This window comes from Cyanistes caeruleus, chromosome 33 (genome assembly GCF_971803275.1).
Source record: "Cyanistes caeruleus chromosome 33, bCyaCae1.hap1.1, whole genome shotgun sequence".
Lineage (NCBI taxonomy): Eukaryota > Metazoa > Chordata > Aves > Passeriformes > Paridae > Cyanistes > Cyanistes caeruleus.
The window spans coordinates 526,189-542,445 of record NC_141734.1 but is presented as its reverse complement, the minus strand read 5'-3'; the positions used below and the strand labels follow the sequence as shown (position 1 = coordinate 542,445).

The window sequence follows — 16,257 nt, the reverse complement described above, 5'->3', positions numbered from 1 at the left end:
TCCCACAAAGCACCAGCTCCGCCATCTTTAATCAACACCTCATTTGCATACAGCCGATATACCACGCCTCGGTAAAATCCGCGTAAATTCGCATAAATTTGCATAGATTTCGCATGTTAATGAGGGAGGAGGCGTGGTCAGAGCCTGGCCCCGCCCCCTCCGGCCACCAGCAGCGTCTGTCCGGCCACGAAGGAGGCCTGGGGGGACACCAGGAAGAGCACGGCCGCCGCCACTTCCTGCGGCTCGCCCAGCCTGCGGGGACTGGGGGTTACTGGTTTATACTGGGAGGGGCTGGGAGGGGTGGGAGAGGGGAGAAATGGGGAGAAAATGGGAAAAATGGGAAAAAAATGGGAAAAATGGGGAAAAAATGGAACCAAGATGGCGGAAAACGGAACCAAGATGGTGGAAAACGGAAACAAGATGGCGGCAAATGGCGGGAAATGGGGGTTGGGGTTACTGGTTTATACTGGGAGGGGCTGGGAGGGGTGGGAGGGGCTGGGAGGGGCTGGGGGAGGGGAGAAATGGGGGAAAAATGGAAAAAAATGGGGAAAAAATGGGAAAAAATGGAACCAAGATGGCGGAAAACGGAACCAAGATGGCGGAAACCGGAAACAAGATGGCGGAAAATGGCGGGAAACGGGGGTTGGGGTTACTGGTTTGGACTGGGAGGGGCTGGGAGGGGCTGGGAGGGACTGGGGGAGGGGAGAAATGGGGAAAAAACATTGAAAAAATGGGGAAAAACGGGGGAAAAAGGGAAAAAATGGGAAAAAAATGGAAACAAGATGGCGGCAAAGGGAAACAAGATGGCGGAAAATGGCGGGAAACGGGGGTTGGGGTTACTGGTTTGTACTGGGAGGGACTGGGAGGGGCTGGGAGGGGCTGGGGGAGGGGAGAAATGGGGAGAAAATGGGAAAAAATGGGGAAAAATGGGGAAAAAAATGGAAACAAGATGGCGGAAAACGGAAACAAGATGGCGGACAATGGTGGGAAATGGGGGTTGGGGTTACTGGTTTGGACTGGTTTGGACTGGGAGGGGCTGAGGGAGGGGAGAAATGGGGAAAAATGGGAAAAAAATGGGAAAAATGGAGAAAAATGGGAAAAAATTGGAAACAAGATGGCGGACAATGGAAACAAGATGGCGGAAAAAGGCGGGAAACGGGGGGTGGGGTAACTGGTTTGGACTGGGAGGGACTGGGAGGGACTGGGGGAGGCGGGAAATGGGGGAAAAACGGGGAAAAATGGGAAAAAATGGGGAAAAAAATGGAAACAAGATGGCGGACAATGGAACCAAGATGGCGGAAAATGGCGGGAAACGGGGCTCGGGGGGTTACTGGTTTGGACTGGTTTATACTGGGAGGGGACTGGGCTCTCACCTCAGCGCTCCCAGGGCTCCCAGCGCCTTCTCCAGCACGGCCTCGTCCTGCCACAGCTGGGGAAAGCGGGAAAAACCGGTTCAAACCGGTCTAAACCAGTATAAACCAGTACAAACCAGTAACCCCAGCCCCCATTTCCGCCATTTTTAACCCTTTCCTCCCCACTTTTAACCCTTTATTTACCATTTTTAACCCTTTCTTTCCCATTTTTCCCCCTATTTTCCCCATTTTTTCACCGATTTCCCCCATTTTTCCCCATTTTTCCCCGTTTTCCTCCCATTTTTCCCCTCCCAGTCCCTCCCAGTCCAAACCAGTACAAACCAGTATAAACCACTAACCCCAAACCCCATTCCCCGCCATTTTTAACCCTTTCTTCGCCATATTTTCCCCATTTTTCCCCCGTTTTTCCCCGTTTTTCCCCCATTTCTCCCCCTCCCAGTATAACCCAGTATAACCCAGTATAACCCAGTATAACCCAGTCCCTCCCAGTCCAAACCAGTATAAACCAGTAACCCCAACCCCCATTTCCCGCCATTTTTAACCCTTTATTCCCCATTTTCCCCCTATTTTCCTCATTTTTCCCCATTTTTTCCCCATTTTTTCACTGATTTCCCCCATTTTTCCCCATTTCTCCCCCTCCCAGCCCCTCCCAGTCCCTCCCAGTACAAACCAGTTCAAACCAGTAACCCCAGACCCCATTCCCCACCATTTTTAACCCTTTCTTCCCCATATTTTCCCCATTTTTCCCCCTATTTTCACCGATTTTCCCCGTTTTTCCCCCATTTCTCCCCCTCCCAGTCCCTCCCAGTATAACCCAGTATAACCCAGTATAACCCAGTCCCTCCCAGTATAAACCAGTAACCCCAACCCCATTTCCCCCATTTTTAACCCTTTCCTCCCCATTTTTAACCCTTTCTTCCCCATTTTTAACCCTATTTTCCCCATTTTTTCCCGTTTTCCCCATTTTTTCCCCATTTCTTCCCCTCCCAGTCCCTCCCAGTATAACCCAGTATAAACCAGTAACCCCAACCCCCATTTCCCCCCATTTTTAACCCTTTATTCCCCATTTTTAACCCTTTATTTACCATTTTTCCCCCTATTTTCCCCATTTTTCCCCCTATTTTCCCCATTTTTCCCCATTTTTCCCCATTTTTCCCCCGTTTTTCCCCTCCCAGTACAAACCAGTACAAACCAGTCCAAACCAGTAACCCCAAACCCCATTTCCCGCCATTTTTAACCCATTTTTCCCCATTTTTTCCCCATTTCTCCCCATTTTTCCCCTCCCAGTCCCTCCCAGTATAACCCAGTATAACCCAGTCCCTCCCAGTACAAACCAGTAACCCCAACCCCCATTTCCCCCATTTTTAACCCTTTCCTCCCCATTTTTAACCCTTTCTTCCCCATTTTTAACCCTTTCTTTCCCATATTTTCCCCATTTTTTCACCAATTTTCCCCGTTTTTTTCCCCATTTCTCCCCATTTTTCCCCTCCCAGCCCCTCCCAGTATAACCCAGTATAACCCAGTCCCTCCCAGTACAAACCAGTAACCCCAACCCCCATTTCCCCCATTTTTAACCCTTTCTTCCCCATTTTTAACCCTTTCTTTCCCATATTTTCCCCATTTTTTCACCGATTTTCCCCATTTTTCCCCCTCCCAGTATAAACCAGTATAAACCAGTACAAACCAGTAACCCCAGACCCCATTTCCCGCCATTTTTAACCCTTTCCTCCCCATTTTTAACTCTTTCTTCCCCATTTTTTCCCCTATTTTCCCCATTTTTTCACCAATTTTCCCCGTTTTTTTCCCCATTTCTCCCCATTTCTCCCCTCCCAGTCCCTCCCAGTACAAACCAGTACAAACCAGTAACCCCAGCCCCCATTTCCCCCCATTTTTAACCCTTTCCTCCCCATTTTTAACCCATTTTTCCCCATTTTTCCCCCATTTTTTCCCCATTTTTTCACCGATTTTCCCCATTTTTCCCCATTTTTCCCCATTTTTCCCCATTTTCCTCCCATTTTTCCCCTCCCAGTCCCTCCCAGTACAAACCAGTATAAACCAGTATAAACCAGTAACCCCAAACCCCATTTCCCGCCATTTTTAACCCTTTCTTCCCCATTTTTAACCCTTTATTTACCATTTTCCCCCCTATTTTCCCCATTTTTTCACCGATTTTCCACGTTTTCCCCCGTTTTTCCCCCGTTTTTCCCCTCCCAGTATAAACCAGTATAAACCAGTATAAACCAGTCCCTCCCAGTACAAACCAGTAGAAACCAGTAACCCCAACCCCATTTCCCCCCATTTTTAACCCTTTATTCCCCATTTTTAACCCCTTTTTCACCATTTTTCCCCATTTTTCCCCCTATTTTCGCCATTTTTTCACCGATTTTCCCCATTTTTCCCCCTCCCAGTATAAACCAGTATAAACCAGTACAAACCAGTAACCCCAACCCCCATTTCCCGCCATTTTTAACCCTTTCCTCCCCATTTTTAACTCTTTCTTCCCCATTTTTAACCCCTTTTTCCCCATTTTTTCACCGATTTCCCCCGTTTTTCCCCCATTTCTCCCCCTCCCAGTCCCTCCCAGTCCCTCCCAGTACAAACCAGTACAAACCAGTACAAACCAGTAACCCCAACCCCCATTTCCCCCATTTTTAACCCTTTCCTCCCCATTTTTAACCCTTTCTTTCCCATTTTTAACCCTTTCTTTCCCATATTTTCCCCATTTTTTCACCAATTTTCCCCGTTTTTTTCCCCATTTCTCCCCATTTTTCCCCTCCCAGTCCCTCCCAGTCCCTCCCAGTATAACCCAGTATAACCCAGTCCCTCCCAGTCCCCCGCCCAGCTCACGGCGGCGCTGAATCGTGTCCGGACCAGCCCGGGGGCGACGCCGTTGACGCGGATCCCCCGGGGCAGCAGCTCCGGGCTCAGCGCCGCCACCAGCCCCAGCAGCGCCGCCTTGCTGACGCCGTACGGGCCCAGCCCCTGTGACGTCACCGCCGCCGGGACACGCCCACCTCGTTAGCATGGCCGGCGGACACGCCCACAGCCCCGCCCCGCCCACCCACCCCGGGGTTAAACAGGGAGGGAATGGGTGAAACCAGTATGGACCAGTATAAACCAGTATGGACCAGTATGGACCAGTATGGACCAGTATGGACCAGTATAAACCGGTATGGACCAGTCTAAACCAGTATAAACCAGTTTAAACCAGTTTAAACCAGTATAAACCAGTCCCTCCCAGTATAAACCAGTCCAAACCAGTATAACCCAGTTCAAACCAGTCTAAACCAGTATAACCCAGTTCAAACCAGTCTAAACCAGTATAAACCAGTATAAACCAGTATGGACCAGTATAAACCAGTATGGACCAGTATGGACCAGTATAAACCAGTATGGACCAGTATGGACCAGTATAAACCAGTATGGACCAGTATGAACCAGTATAAACCAGTTCGAACCAGTACAAACCAGTATAAACCAGTTCAAACCAGTATAAACCAGTATAACCCAGTATAAACCAGTCTAAACCAGTCTAAACCAGTCTAAACCAGTATAAACCAGTCTAAACCAGTATAAACCAGTATAAACCAGTATAAACCAGTCTAAACCAGTATAAACCAGTATAAACCAGTATAAACCAGTATAAACCAGTCTAAACCAGTTCAAACCAGTCTAAACCAGTATAACCCAGTATAAACCAGTATAAACCAGTATAAACCAGTCTCACCGCCATTGGCTGGTAGCCGGCGATCGATGACATCAGCACGATGGCCCCGCCCCTAAAGGAGGGAGCTGTCAGTCAAGGGAAGCCACGCCCCCCACAGCCGGAAGCATGGGGGGAGCTCCCAGTCCCTCCCAGTATAAACCAGTACAAACCAGTAACCCCAGACCACATTTCCCGCCATTTTTAACCCTTTATTCCCCATTTTTAACCCTTTATTTACCATTTTTACCCCATTTTTCCCCCTCCCAGTATAAACCAGTATAAACCAGTAACCCCAAACCCACGTTTTTCCCCATTTTTCCCCATTTTTCCCCATTTTTTCCCATTTTTAACCCTTTATTTACCATTTTTACCCCTCCCAGTCCCTCCCAGTTCCCTCCCAGTTCAAACCAGTATAAACCAGTATAGACCAGTGACCCCAGCCCCCATTTCCCGCCATTTTTAACCCTTTCCTCCCCATTTTTCCCCATTTTTCCCCCTATTTTCCCCATTTTTTCTCCTATTTTCACCATTTTTTCCCCGTTTTTCCCCCATTTCTCCCCCTCCCAGTCCCTCCCAGTCCCTCCCAGTATAAACCAGTAACCCCAACCCCCATTTCCCCCCATTTTTAACCCTTTCCTCCCCATTTTTAACCCTTTATTTACCATTTTTCCCCCATTTTTCCCCCTATTTTCCCCATTTTTCCCCCAATTTTCCCCATTTTTTCACCGATTTCCCCCGTTTTTCCCCCATTTCTCCCCTCCCAGTCCCTCCCAGTCCCTCCCAGTCCAAACCAGTATAAACCAGTTCAAACCAGTAACCCCAACCCCCATTTCCCGCCATTTTTAACCCTTTATTTACCATTTTTCCCCCATTTTTCCCCCTATTTTCCCCATTTTTTCTCCTATTTTCACCATTTTTTCCCCGTTTTCCCCCGTTTTTCCCCCATTTCTCCCCTCCCAGTCCCTCCCAGTCCCTCCCAGTCCAAACCAGTTCAAACCAGTATAACCCAGTCCCCCCCAGTCACCCGCGTCTCTCCATGTGTGGCACCACCAGCCGCACCAACATGGCCGCCGCCGTCACGTTCACCTGGAACACCTGAGGGGGCGGGGCCGGACGTGACGTCAGAGGAGGGGCGGGGCTTGCGAAAGGGGGTGGGGTTCGGGGAAAGAGTGATGTCATTGGGGGCGGGGCTTGAGAAAGGGGCGGGGGTTGGGAAAGGGGGCGGGGTTCGGGGAAAGAGTGATGTCATTGGGGGCGGGGTTTGGGAAGGGGGCGGGGTTTGGGAAAGGGGGCGGGGTTTGGGGAAAGAGTGATGTCATTGGGGGTGGAATTTGTGAAAGGGGCGGGGTTTGTGAATGAGTGACGTCACTGTGGGCGGGGTTTGTGAAAGGGGTGATGTCATTGGGGGCGGGGTTTCTAAAATAGGGCGGGGATTGTGAAAAGGGGTGGGGTTTGTGAAAGAGTGACGTCATGGGGGGGTGGGGTTTGTAAAAGGGGGCGGGGTTTGTAAATGACTGACATCTTTGGGGGTGGGGTTTGTGAAAGGGGGCGGGGTTTGTGAGGGGGTGACATCATCAAAAAATTGGGGAAAAAAAAAGGGAAAAAAATTGGGAAAAATGGGGAAAAAATGGGAAAATTTGGGAAGAAAATGGGGGAAATTTTGGGGGGAAAATTGGGGGAAAATTGGGGAAAAATTTGGACAAAATTGGGGGAAAAATGGGTAAAAAATTAAATTAATTTGGGGGAAAAAATTGGGGAAAAATTGGGGGAATTTGGGGGAAAATTGGGGAAAAATTAAATTAATTTGGGGAAAAAATTGGGGAAAAATTGGGGGAATTTGGGGGAAAAAATGGGGGAAAATTGGGGAAAAATTTGGACAAAATTGGGGAAAAAATGGGGAAAAAATGGGGAAAAAATTAAATTAATTTGGGGGAAAAATTGGGGAAAAATTGGGGAAAAATTGGGAAAAAATTAAATTAATTTGGGGAAAAATTGGGGAAAAATTGGGGAAAAATTTGGACAAAATTGGGGAAAAATTGGGGAAAAAATTGGGGAAAAATTAAATTAATTTGGGGAAAAATTGGGGAAAAATTGGGGAAAAAATGGGGAAAAAATTAAGGAAAAAATTAAATTAATTTGGGGAAAAATTGGGGAAAAAATTGGGAAAAAATTAAATTAATTTGGGGAAAAATTGGGGAAAAATTGGGGAAAAATTGGGGAAAAAATGGGGAAAAAATGGGGAAAAATTAAATTAATTTGGGAAAAAAATTGGGGAAAAAATTGGGAAAAAATTAAATTAATTTGGGGAAAAATTTGGACAAAATTGGGGAAAAATTGGGGAAAAATTGGGGAAAAAATGGGGAAAAAATTAAATTAATTTGGGGAAAAATTGGGGAAAAATTGGGGAAAAATTTGGACAAAATTGGGGAAAAATTGGGGAAAAATTGGGGAAAAAATTGGGGAAAAATTAAATTAATTTGGGAAAAAAATTGGGGAAAAAATTAAATTAATTTGGGGAAAAAATTGGGGAAAAAATTGGGAAAAATTAAATTAATTTGGGAAAAAAATTGGGGAAAAAATTGGGAAAAAATTAAATTAATTTGGGGGAAAAATTGGGGAAAAAATTGGGAAAAATTAAATTAATTTGGGGAAAAATTGGGGAAAAATTGGGGAAAAATTGGGGAAAAAATGGGGAAAAAATAGGGAAAAATTAAATTAATTTGAGGAAAAATTGGGGAAAAATTGGGGAAAAATTTGGACAAAATTGGGGAAAAATTGGGGAAAAATTGGGGAAAAAATTGGGAAAAAATTAAATTAATTTGGGAAAAAAATTGGGGAAAAAATTAAATTAATTTGGGGAAAAAATTGGGGAAAAAATTGAATTAATTTGGGGAAAAAAATTGGGGAAAAATCGGGGGTTTTTTGGGTTTTGGCGGGAAAAAGGCGGGCGTGGCCGGGTGGGCGTGGCCTGACCTTGTCCCAGGTGCGCTCGTCGGCGTCGAGGGCGGGGCCCAGGTGAGGATTGACGGCGGCGTTGGAGACGAGGATGTCGATGGCGCCAAAGGTGTTCAGGGCCTGCCCAGGTGAGCTCAGGTGAGGCAGGTGAGGGGGGATTCCCGGGAAAAACGGGGAAAAAACGGGAAAAAACGGGAAAAAACGGGAAAAAACGGGAAAAATCGACCCAGAAATGGAGGAATTGGGCAAGAAATGACCAAAATTGACCCAAAAATGGAGAAATTTGACCCAAAAATGGAGAAAATGGGACCGAAAAATGGAGAAAATTGACGTAAAATGGCCAAAATTGACCCAAAAATGAGCAAAATTGACCTAAAAATGGAGGAATTTGGCCCAAAATGACCAAAATTGACCCAAAAATGGAGGAATTTTGCCCAAAATGACCAAAATTGACCCAAAAATGGAGGAATTTGGCCCAAAATGACCAAAATTGACCCAAAAATGGAGGAATTTGGCCCAAAAACGGAGAAAATCGACCCAAAATGGAGAAAATTGACCCAAAAATGGCCAAAATGACCCAAAAATGAAGAAATTGACCCAAAATGACCAAAATTGACCCAAAAATGGCCAAAATAATTCCCAAAATTGACCCAAAAATGGCCAAAATTGACCCAAAATGGAGAAAATTGACGTAAAATGGCCAAAATGACCCAAAAATGGCCAAAATGACCCAAAAATGGCCAAAATTGACCCAAAAATGGAGGAATTGACCCAAAATGACCAAAATTGACCCAAAAATGGAGGAATTTGGCCCAAAATGACCAAAATGGACCCAAAATGGAGAAAATTCACCCAAAAATGGCCAAAATAATTCCCAAAATTGACCCAAAAATGGCCAAAATTGACCCAAAATGGAGAAAATTGACGTAAAATGGCCAAAATGACCCAAAATGACCAAAATTGACCCAAAAATGGAGGAATTTGGCCCAAAACCGGAGAAAATCGACCCAAAATGGAGAAAATTGACCCAAAAATGATCAAAATTGACCCAAAATGGAGAAAATTGACCCAAAACTGACCAAGATCAACCCAAAATGGAGAAAATTGACTCAAAAATGGCCAAAATTGGCCGAAAACGGAGAAAATTGACCCAAAAATGGGCAAAAATGACACGAAATGGAGAAAATTGATCCAAAAATGACAAAAATGACCCAAAAATGGAGCAAATTGACCCAAAAACGGCCAAAATTGACCCAAAGTGGAGGAAATTGAACAAAAATTGACCCAAAAATGGCCAAAATTGACCCAAAAATGATCAAAATCGACCCAAAAATGGAGGAAATTGACCCAAAATCGACCCAAAAATGATCAAAATCGACCCAAAATGGCCGAAATTGACCCAAAATGACAAAAACCGACCCCAAAATGACCAAAATGAACCAAAAACCACGGAAATTGCCCAAAACCGGCGGAATTTGCCCCAAAACCCTGGCCGGAAGTTCCCGGAAGTTCCCGGAAGTTTCCGGAAGTTTCTCTCACCTCCTGCACCATCCGCTCCCGCTCCTCGGCCACGCCCACGTGACACGTGACGCCGCTCACCTGCCGGCCACGCCCACTCTCAGTCACGTGACACCACCCCCCCCAAAAAACCCCGCCCACTCGGCTCATTTTGTATGCAAGCCACGCCCCCCGGTCTATTTACTATTCAAGCCACGCCCCTCGTGTGGTTACACAAGCCCCGCCCCTCGGGTTATTTACTATGCAAGCCCCGCCCATAGCTAATTTCATATGCAAGCCACGCCCACAGATCATTTCCTATGCAAGCCCCGCCCATAGCTAATTTCATATGCAAGCCCCGCCCATATCTAATTTCCTATGCAAGCCACGCCCACAGATCATTTCCTATGCAAGCCACGCCCATAGCTAATTTCATATGCAAGACCCACCCCGAGCTCATTTCTTATGCAAGCCCCACCCCCAGCTGATCTCCTATGCAAGCCCCGCCCCCTTGTCCTATTTACTATGCAAGCCCCGCCCCCAGCTGTTTTCCTTTGAGAAGCCCCACCCCCTCAGCTCATTTAATATGCAAGCCACGCCCCCTCAGGTGATTTGCTATGCTAGCCCCGCCCCTAAGCTCATTTCCTATGCATGCCACGCCCACTCAGGTGATTGGCTATGCAAGCCCCGCCCCCTCACCGGCAGGCCCCGCCCCCTGAGGTGATTTCCCATGCAGGCCCCGCCCCCTCATGTGCTCTCCCATTGAAGCCCCGCCCCCTCACCTGCAGGCCCCGCCCCCTCAGGTGATTTCCATGCAGGCCCCGCCCCCTCAGGTGTTCTCCCATTGAAGCCCCGCCCCTTACCTGCAGGCCCCGCCCCCTCAGGTGATTTCCTATACAAGCCCCGCCCCCTCACCTGCAGGCCACGCCCCCTCAGGTGATTCCCATGAAAGCCCCGCCCCCCCAGGTGATTTCCTATGCAAGCCCCGCCCCTCACCTGCAGGCCCCGCCCCCTCAGGTGATTTCCATGCAGGCCCCGCCCCCTCAGGTGCTCTCCCATTGAAGCCCCGCCCCCTCACCTGCAGGCCCCGCCCCCTCAGGTGATTTCCTATACAAGCCCCGCCCCCTCACCTGCAGGCCCCGCCCCCTCAGGTGCTGCAGGGCTCTCTGGACGTTGTGGGCGTGGCGGGAGCTGACGAACACCTGAGCCCCGGCCACGCCCAGAGCCTCGGCCACGGCCAATCCGATCCTGGAACACAGGTGACGTCACCGGGGGGGCGGGGCCACACCTGGGGGGGGAGGGGATGCACCTGGGGGGGAGGGGCCACACCTGGGGGGGCGGGGCCACACCTGGGGGGAGGGGCCACACCTGGGGGGGAGGGGCCACACCTGGGGGGGAGGGGCCACACCTGGACAGGTCTGGGGTCACCTGGGGGGGTTTGGGGACACCTGGGGTCACCTGGGACACACCTGGGGGGGCGGGGCCACACCTGGGACACACCTGGGGGGGAGGGGCCACACCTGGGACACACCTGGAGGGGCGGGGCCACACCTGGGACACACCTGGGGGGGCGGGGCCACACCTGGGACACACCTGGGGACACCTGGGGGGGTTTGGGGACACCTGGGGTCACACCTGGAGGGGCGGGGCCACACCTGGACAGGTGAGGGGACACCTGGGGCACACCTGGGACAGGTCTGGGGTCACCTGGGGGGGTTTTGGGGTCACCTGAGCTCACCTGGGGACACCTGGGGACACCTGGGGACACCTGGGACACACCTGGAGGGGTTTTGGGGTCACCTGAGCTCACCTGGACAGGTTTGGGGTCACCTGGGCCACACCTGGGGTCACCTGAGCTCACCTGGGGACACCTGAGGGGGTCTGGGGGTTACCTGGGGGACACTTGAGAGACACCTGGGGTCACCTGGGACAGGTTTGGGGTCACCTGGGACACACCTGGACACACCTGGACACACCTGGGGGGGATTTGGGGTCACCTGGGACACACCTGGACAGGTGAGGGGACACCTGGGGCACACCTGGGACAGGTTTGGGGACACCTGGGGACACCTGAGGTCACCTGGGACACACCTGGAGGGGTTTGGGACACACCTGGGGTCACCTGGGACACACCTGGACAGGTGAGGGGACACCTGGGGTCACCTGGGACAGGTTTGGGGTCACCTGGGACACACCTGGGACACACCTGGACAGGTGAGGGGACACCTGGGACACACCTGGGGGGGTTTGGGACACACCTGGACACACCTGGGGACACCTGGGGGGTTTTGGGGTCACCTGAGCTCACCTGGGGACACCTGAGGGGGGGAGGGGCCACACCTGGGACAGGTTTTGGGGACACCTGAGCTCACCTGGGACACACCTGGGGACACCTGGGGGGGTTTTGGGGACACCTGGGGACACCTGGGGGGGAGGGGCCACACCTGGACAGGTGAGGGGACACCTGGGGTCACCTGGGACACACCTGGAGGGGTTTTGGGGACACCTGGGGTCACCTGAGGTGAATTGGGCTGGATTTTGGGGTGAATCCCGGGGATTTTGGGGCTGAATTTTGTAAATTTTTTGGTGAATTTTTGGGGTGAATTTTGGGGATTTTGGGGTTAATTTTGGGGTGAATTTTGGGCTGAATTCCGGGGATTTTGGGGCGAATTTTGGGGTGAATTCTGTGAATTTCCGGGTGAATTTTGAAATAAATTTTGTGAATTTTGGGGTGAATTTTGGGGTGAATTTTGTGAATTTTGTGGTGAATTTTTGGGGTAAATTTTGGGGATTTTGGGGTGAATTTTGGGGTGAATTTTGGGGTAAATCCCGGTGATTTTTGGGGCTGGATTTTGGGGTGAATTTCGGGCATTTCCGGGCTGGATTTTGGGGTGAATCCCGGTGATTTTTGGGGTGAATCCCGGCGGTTTCGGGGCTGGATTTTGGGGTGAATTTTGGGTATTTCAGGGCTGGATTTTGGGTATTTCCGGGCTGGATTTTGGGGCATTTCCGGGCTGATTTTTGGGGTGAATCCCCGCGGTTTCGGGGGTGAATCCCGGGGATTTTTGGGGTGAATCCCGGTGATTTTTGGGGTGAATCCCCGCGGTTTCGGGGGTGATTTTTGGGGTGAATTTTGTGTATTTCCGGGCTGGATTTTGGGGTGAATCCCGGCGATTTCCGGTCCGGATTTTGGGGTGAATTTTGGGGTGAATCCCGGTGATTTCAGGGCTGGATTTTGGGGTGAATCCCGGTGATTTTGGGGTGAATCCCGGTGATTTTTGGGGTGAATCCCCGCGGTTTCGGGGGTGATTTTTGGGGTGAATCCCGGCGATTTCGGGGCTGGATTTTGGGGTGAATCCCGGCGGTTTCGGGGCTGATTTTTGGGGTGAATCCCGGCGATTTCCGGGCTGGATTTTGGGGTGAATCCCGGTGATTTTTGGGGTGAATCCCGGCGATTTTTGGGGTGAATCCCCGCGGTTTCGGGGCTGATTTTTGGGGTGAATCCCCGCGGTTTCGGGGGTGAATCCCGGTGATTTTTGGGGTGAATCCCGGTGAATTTTGGGGTGAATCCCCGCGGTTTCGGGGGTGATTTTTGGGGTGAATCCCGGTGATTTTTGGGGTGAATCCCGGTGATTTTTGGGGTGAATTTTGGGTATTTCCGGGCTGATTTTTGGGGTGAATCCCGGCGATTTCCGGTCCGGATTTTGGGGTGAATCCCCGCGGTTTCGGGGCTGATTTTTGGGGTGAATCCCGGCGATTTCCGGGCTGATTTTTGGGGTGAATCCCCGCGGTTTCGGGGGTGTCACTCACCCGTCGGTCCCCGCCGTCACCAGCGCCACTTTCCCCTCCAGGGCTCGCGGGGACCCCCCCGAGCTCGGCCGGGACCCCCCAAAAACCGCCCGGAGCCTCCCGGGGCTGCCCCCGCGCCACATCCCGGACTGGGACGGACCGGGACAAACTGGGATAAACCGGGATAAACTGGGATAAACCGGGACAAACCGGGACAAACTGGGACAAACTGGGAGGGACTGGGACAAACCGGGACAAACTGGGATAAACTGGGATAAACTGGGACACACCGGGACAAACTGGGATAAACCGGGATAAACTGGGATAAACTGGGATAAACTGGGACAAACTGGGACAAAGCGGGACAAACTGGGAGGGACTGGGACAAACTGGGACAAACTGGGACACACTGGGACAAACTGGGACACACTGGGAGGGGATTTGGGGTCACTGGGAGGAACTGGGAGGGGTTTTGGGGTCACCGGGAGGGGTTTTGGGGTTACTGGGAGGAACTGGGACAAACTGGGAGGGGGTTTGGGGTTACTGGGAGGGAACTGGGAGGGAACTGGGAGGGACTGGGATGGACTGGGAGGGGATTTGGGGTCACTGGGAGGAGATTTGGGGTCACTGGGAGGGACTGGGAGGAACTGGAAGGTACTGGGAGGGGTTTTGGGGTCACTGGGACAAACTGGGAGGGGATTTAGGGTTACTGGGACAAACTGGGATGGACTGGGAGGAGTTTTGGGGTCACTGGGAGGGACTGGGAGGGACTGGGAGGAACTGGGAGGGACTGGGATGAACTGGGAGGGACTGGGAGGGGTTTTGGGGTCACTGGGAGGGGATCTGGGGTTACTGGGAGGAACTGGGACAAACTGGGAGGAACTGGGACAAACTGGGACGGACTGGGAGGGGATTTGGGGTCACCGGGAGGGGTTTTGGGGTCACTGGGAGGGGATCTGGGGTTACTGGGAGGAACTGGGACAAACTGGGAGGAACTGGGACAAACTGGGAGGGGTTTTGGGGTCACTGGGAGGAACTGGGAGGGGATTTAGGGTTACTGGGACAAACTGGGAGGGACTGGGAGGGGATTTGGGGTCACTGGGAGGGACTGGGAGGGGTTTTGGGGTCACTGGGAGGAACTGGGAGGGGATTTAGGGTTACTGGGACAAACTGGGAGGGACTGGAAGGGGATTTGGGGTCACTGGGAGGGGGTTTGGGGTCACTGGGAGGGACTGGGAGGAACTGGGAGGGACTGGGAGGGGATTTGGGGTCACTGGGAGGAACTGGAAGTTACTGGGAGGGAACTGGGAGGAACTGGGAGGGAACTGGGAGGAACTGGGAGGAACTGGGAGGGGATTTGGGGTCACTGTGAGGGGATTTGGGGTCACTGTGAGGGGGTTTGGGGTCACTGGGAAGGACTGGGAGGAACTGGGAGGAACTGGGACAAACTGGGCTGGACTGGGAGGGACTGGGAGGGGGTTTGGGGTTACTGGGAGGAACTGGGAGAGAACTGGGAGGGACTGGGAGGGAACTGGGACAAACTGGGAGGGGGTTTGGGGTCACTGGGATGAACTGGGAGGGAACTGGGAGGGACTGGGATGGACTGGGAGGGGATTTGGGGTTACTGGGAGGGGGTTTGGGGTTACTGGGAGGAACTGGGACAAACTGGGAGGGAACTGGGACAAACTGGGAGGGACTGGGAGGGACTGGGAGGGGGTTTGGGGTCACTGGGAGGAACTGGGAGGGGTTTTGGGGTCACTGGGAGGGGTTTTGGGGTTACTGGGAGGGGATTTGGGGTCACTGGGATGAACTGGGATGGACTGGGAGGGACTGGGAGGGGATTTGGGGTCACTGGGAGTGGGTTTGGGGTCACTGGGAAGGGATTTGGGGTTACTGGGAGGAACTGGGAGGGACTGGGAGGGGATTTGGGGTCACTGGGAGGGGGTTTGGGGTCACCGGGAGGGACTGGGAGGGGATTAGGGTAAACTGGGGGAAAAGTGTGAGGGGGTTTGGGGTCACTGGGAGGAACTGGGAGAGACTGGGAGAGGATTTGGGGTCACTGGGAGGGGATTTGGGGTCACTGTGAGGGGGTTTGGGATTACTGGGAGGAACTGGGAGAGACTGGGAGAGGATTTGGGGTCACTGGGAGGGGATTTGGGGTCACTGTGAGGGGGTTTGGGGTCACTGGGAGAGACTGGGAGGGAACTGGGAGGAACTGGGAGGGGGTTTGGGGTCACCAGGAGGGACTGGGACAAACTGGGAGGGACTGGGAGGAACTGGGAGGGGGTTTGGGGTCACTGGGATAAACTGGGGGAAAAGTGTGAGGGGGTTTGGGGTCACTGTAAGGAACTGGGAGAGACTGGGAAGGGATTTGGGGTCACCGTGAGGAACTGGGAGAGACTGGGAAGGGATTTGGGGTTACTGGGAAAGGTTTTGAGGTTACTGGGAGGGGATTTGGGGGTTACTGGGAAGGACTGGGAGTTACCGGGAGGAAACTGGGAGGGACCCGGAGAGGATTTGAGGTCACTGGGAGGGGATTTGAGGTCACTGGGAGGAACTGGGAGGGGATTTGAGGTTACTGGGAGGAACTGGGAGGGGATTTGGGGTCACCGTGAGGGGCTGGGGGGACCGTGAGGGACGATGCCGGGACTGAGGGGACCTTTGGCGACAAGGGGAGCCTTGGGGACAACTGGGAGTTACTGGGAGGGACTGGGAAGAACCGGGACAATTTATATTTACCGAAAATCCCATTTTTCCGCCTCATTTTCCGCCTTTAATTCCAATTTTTTTCCCCTCCCTCCGAGTCATGCCCTCAGCCAAAATGGCGCCGGCGCCTTCCCGCCCTTTTCCCCCTCCCGCTCTGCGCATGCGCCGCCGCCATTTCGCGCCCTTTTCCTCCTCGCTCCGCCCTCAACCAAAATGGCGCCGTCTCCTTCA

The 16,257-nt window shown here is 51.8% G+C and overlaps 1 protein-coding gene across 5 annotated transcripts; it reads right to left on the bottom strand.

Moving 5' to 3' along the window:
- Nucleotides 1-15,939, bottom strand: LOC147647809 (dehydrogenase/reductase SDR family member 4-like). 5 transcript variants are annotated; one of them, XM_086870842.1, is made up of 11 exons: nucleotides 14,544-14,741; nucleotides 14,245-14,428; nucleotides 13,342-13,559; nucleotides 10,662-10,779; nucleotides 9,574-9,633; nucleotides 8,053-8,154; nucleotides 6,104-6,174; nucleotides 5,101-5,152; nucleotides 4,221-4,355; nucleotides 1,374-1,429; nucleotides 1-252 (listed from the first exon to the last, which is right to left on the bottom strand). In XM_086870842.1, exons 3-11 carry the CDS (start codon nucleotides 13,461-13,463, stop codon nucleotides 138-140), a joined length of 831 nt encoding a protein of 276 aa, XP_086726968.1. In that variant the 5' UTR covers nucleotides 13,464-13,559; nucleotides 14,245-14,428; nucleotides 14,544-14,741; the 3' UTR covers nucleotides 1-137. The 5 variants fall into 5 exon arrangements, with proteins under 5 accessions (XP_086726968.1, XP_086726969.1, XP_086726967.1 ...); XM_086870843.1 differs by lacking the exons at nucleotides 14,245-14,428; nucleotides 14,544-14,741 and adding an exon at nucleotides 15,806-15,939 and having other exon boundaries at nucleotides 13,342-13,489; XM_086870841.1 differs by having other exon boundaries at nucleotides 13,342-13,549; nucleotides 14,420-14,741.
- Between the last annotated feature and the right edge of the window lie 318 nt (nucleotides 15,940-16,257).

Bases quoted from the DNA above. Each gene is read 5' to 3' on its own strand.
- LOC147647809 (XM_086870843.1), bottom strand. From the start codon at position 13,463: ATGTGGCGCGGGGGCAGCCCCGGGAGGCTCCGGGCGGTTTTTGGGGGG. The intron at 8,155-9,573 runs GTGAGAGAAACT...TCACCTGGGCAG, and splicing joins GGGAGCGGATGGTGCAGGAG to GCCCTGAACACCTTTGGCGC. The intron at 253-1,373 runs GTGAGAGCCCAG...CAGTCCCCGCAG, and splicing joins GGAGCCCTGGGAGCGCTGAG to GCTGGGCGAGCCGCAGGAAG.